At 43.3% G+C, this 3901-nt stretch overlaps 1 protein-coding gene across 1 annotated transcript in view; it reads left to right on the plus strand.

The window, feature by feature from the left end:
* Positions 1 to 3663: 3663 nt before the first annotated feature.
* LOC142488377 (uncharacterized) overlaps positions 3664 to 3901 on the plus strand; it is a 19131-nt gene continuing 18893 nt past the window's right edge. The window contains exon 1 of the mRNA XM_075588887.1: positions 3664 to 3901. This exon is cut by the window's right edge and continues 73 nt beyond it. Within this exon, the coding sequence (XP_075445002.1) occupies positions 3698 to 3901 (204 nt within the window). The 5' untranslated portion in view covers positions 3664 to 3697.

The following is a 3901-nucleotide window of genomic DNA, read 5'->3' on the forward strand; positions in this document are numbered from 1 at the left end:
GGAACAACCGTGACAGGGGTCCATGCCTATTTTTTAAGTGTTTTTAATCATGTACTGTTTATTTAATTCTTCTTTGCATTGTGTCAAATAAATAAATTAATTAATTTTTTGCATACCTGTGTGCTCCCATACGGGTTACTTTTTTCTCTTTCTTTTTATATATATATATATATATATATATATATATATATATATATATATATATATATATATATAGCCTAGGTCCCCCTGGTCCCCTGTTTGTCCCCTTACCCTTCCATAGGCAGCGGTGGCTGGGGAGAGTACGGGGGGGACACGCAGTAGCAAGCGCAAGCAGCGGCAATTAGGAGTATAGCACAGCAGGGGAACTACAAGTCCCGGCAGCCTCAAGGGCTGCAGACCACATGTTGCCAGGCAACCAATAGGGCTGAGAGATGCATGACAGTTAGAATTCTGACAGTTGGGGTTCTGACAGTTACGGGGACTGACAGTTGGAGCCAGGACAGAGAAAGTGAAGGTACTGTAGGGTCTGGGTGTCAGTAGCATCCAGACAAGGCCATATTAACCCTTTAGGTCCAAGATAGGACCCAATCACCTAATCAGATTGTGTCTGCTACAGGGAAACTCCTAGCTAGGGACATTCCCCTGTAGCTGTATACAGTTAGTGTATAGTGCCATTTGAAGATGTTGCATGGCGATTTGCGGACTGTAGTCTGCGGCAGGACCACCACCGCACTATCATAGACTATCAAAGGTCCTACCGGAGTTTACCTCACGGAGTGGCGGAGGCTGAACTGATATCGACGTCGCTGGATCAGTGGATCCGTTGTGCTTTCGGCCATACCCGGGGTTTTGAAGCATCTGGGCAGGTGCCTCAAAACGTGCACCAACTATAACACGTTCAGTTATTGTGGGCAGCGCTGTCTCACACATTGGGTGAGTTGACTCTCGTGGACACCAGGGAGGTTGGGTGCCCAGGGACCCCTCAGTACTTTGGGGAAATCCCCTCAGGGGTGGACACTACGGTTGGAGAGCACGGTGAGGCTATGGCCTTTCAAGGTCTATATTGTATGTGGGTTAATTATATATTTAGTTGTATCTGTGTTCAGTAAACTGTTATTAAATACAAGTGTGTGATCTTATTGCATTGGGTCCTGTGTAGGGGTTATCCGGCGCTGTCAGGATCCCTCACAGGTGGAGATGCTGCCACGAGATGGATCAGGTATACCCCAGGCTCCGGGCAGCAGAGGTACAGGCCTCCTATGAACACCAGGTAAAGCACCATATACTCAGTAGCCACCTCATCTCCCATAGGGTGGGGGAAACAGCGCTACATACAGTATATATATATACACATAAATATATATATATATATATATATATATATGTGTGTGTGTGTGTCAAAAGGAGTGCTACTGAGTGTTAAAATGTATACAACAAAAGAAAGGGGTGTCCAGAAGCTACATCCAATTGACAAAACATACTGTATATGGTACTAAGTATAAAGTTTAAATTCTTCAATAATAATATTTTCTTGGTTATTTAGTTAAATCCTTTGGCCAAATGGTTTAACTAAACAACCAAAAAATGTTATTATTGAAGTATTTAACTTTATACTTAGTACCATAAATGTTTTGTCAATTGGATGTAGCATTGGGCACCGCTGTCTTTTGTTGTAAAAATAAAATCCAGCAAGAACTTTTGATTAAGAATAAGATGCATGTATGTTATTTCTGATGATCATACTGTGAATGTATGTAGAGAGGCAACACCTTAATAAATTCAGTGAATTTTGGATATTTGCCGCTCACAAAAAAAGTTGTAAATGTAAAAAAAAAAAAAAAAAACACCACCTTGAATATCTGACATTAAAACCTCTTGGCACCAATTTTCAAAAAAAGTCGAAGAAAAAAAGGTGGCAAATATTGGCAAGCAGATAGTACGTTTTTTGTGAATTTCCCTAATATTGCCTTTTAATAGTGTTCATTTTTAAAACCAGAAGTGGGAATATTTGAGCAAAGACCGGGATATGTGTGCATATCCCTAATTGTAAGTGCAGTCCTCTAGGAAACACATTAATTTGATTACCGCCATTCAGAAAATCTATTCTTCAGGGCCATAGTTGATTCAGAAGTTGCTGGATATCATTGTCACTCATCAGAAATATTGGGCTTAACTTATCAGGAAGAAAACTTTACACTAGAATGTGTATGTATGTCTATGGGCCTCATGCAGTAAGCGTCGATTAAGTGAAATCGGCAATCTTACCGATTAGTCATGTTAATGGCGATTTTTCCTCTCCGTATGCAGTAAGTGCCGAATACATTCAAAATCAACCCGAAAACAAATCCGCCCACTCTCACGATGATTAGCCGATCACACACAGGTGTATCGGCGTGCGTGGCGGGGTGCTGATAGGTTGCCCAATCACAAATCTTGCTGAATCAGGCGAAACAAGCATGTATTGGATTGCGCGCCATATTTAAAGGCAACGTGTACTGCTAATCATTCTCTGTGTTGTTGGGAGTGAGAGAGAGAGAGACGCACAGAGCTGGCTGATTGAACATTTGCATATTGACGGAGAGACTTGTTGTGTATTGGGTGAGCTTTGTCCATTGTTGTTTTGTTTACATCTTTGTCTTGTTTTATATGTGGAAGTGTTTCGTGTGATTGGCTGTACATTTATTGTCTGTTTTTTGTGAGTGCTGGAAGTATGCCCGCAAAGCGTGGGAAGAGTGATGCTGGTGGGAGTGGGAGTGCTACTCGTGCGAGTACGCGTCGGAGTGAACGTACTGTTCAGGGGAGTGATGTTGCTGGTGCACCGAGTGGTGTTGCTGGGAGTGGGAGTGCTGTTGCTGGGAGTGGGAGTGTTGTTGCTGGGAGTGGGAGTGCTGTTGCTGGGAGTGGGAGTGCTGTTGCTGTGAGTGGGAGTGCTGTTGCTGTGAGTGGGAGTGTTGTTGCTGGGAGTGGGAGTGTTGTTGCTGGGAGTGGGAGTGCTGTTGCTGGGAGTGGGAGTGCTGTTGCTAGGAGTGGGAGTGCTGTTGCTAGGAGTGGGAGTGCTGGTGCTAGGAGTGGGAGTGCTGGTGCTGTGAGTGCTGCTGGTGGCGCAGTTGCTGATGGGGTGGATGGTGGTGGCGTGCTTGCTGGTGGGCAGCTTTTGGAGTCTCTTCCATTGGAAGAAGGAGAGTCCAGTCAGCACCAGCCAAGCTCTGACCCTAAACCTGCTCGGAAGAAACGTGTGGAGAAGCCACGTAATCCTCGCTTCAATGACCAGGAAAATACAGCTCTTGTCACTGGCATTCTGGAGCACTATGACAGTATATATGGACATTTACTAGGTAAGTGTACCTTTACATTTATTATTCAAATACATGTAATCCTAGGTCATCTGAGTTTTGTTCATATGCAAATATGGGTTCAGAATATCTTTCTATGTTAATTAGTCTGGAAACACAGCTTTTTATCATGCCTACCAAGGACAACTAAACACAGGCGGTCAATTTGCCATAACTGCATACAATATGAATGCAACCTTGCTTACATGTATAGGTTTAGTAGTGAATGCTCATGTGCTTCACATATTACACCTAAAACAGCATGTTTGCTATCTCTTGGAACAGCTAGCAGTGTAGGAAACTGGTGCTTCTATTATTATTAATTTACCTCATATATTTTATATGTTTTTCAAGGGCGGACAAGTTCAGCAAGCAGAAAAGAAATGTGGGACACAATAGTCATTGGTGTCAATGCGTGTGGGAATCATGTGAGGGACAAGCGGAATTGTCACAAGAGATTTGATGATATTAGGTCCAAATTGAAAAAGAAAATACAACACCAACGCGTGCATGCTACTGGCACTGGAGGTGGGCCGACACCACAACGTCTCATATTAAGTCCATTGGAGGAGCTGCTTCGGGCAAAA

This window comes from Ascaphus truei, chromosome 1 (genome assembly GCF_040206685.1).
Source record: "Ascaphus truei isolate aAscTru1 chromosome 1, aAscTru1.hap1, whole genome shotgun sequence".
In the NCBI taxonomy this organism is placed as follows: Eukaryota; Metazoa; Chordata; class Amphibia; order Anura; family Ascaphidae; genus Ascaphus; species Ascaphus truei.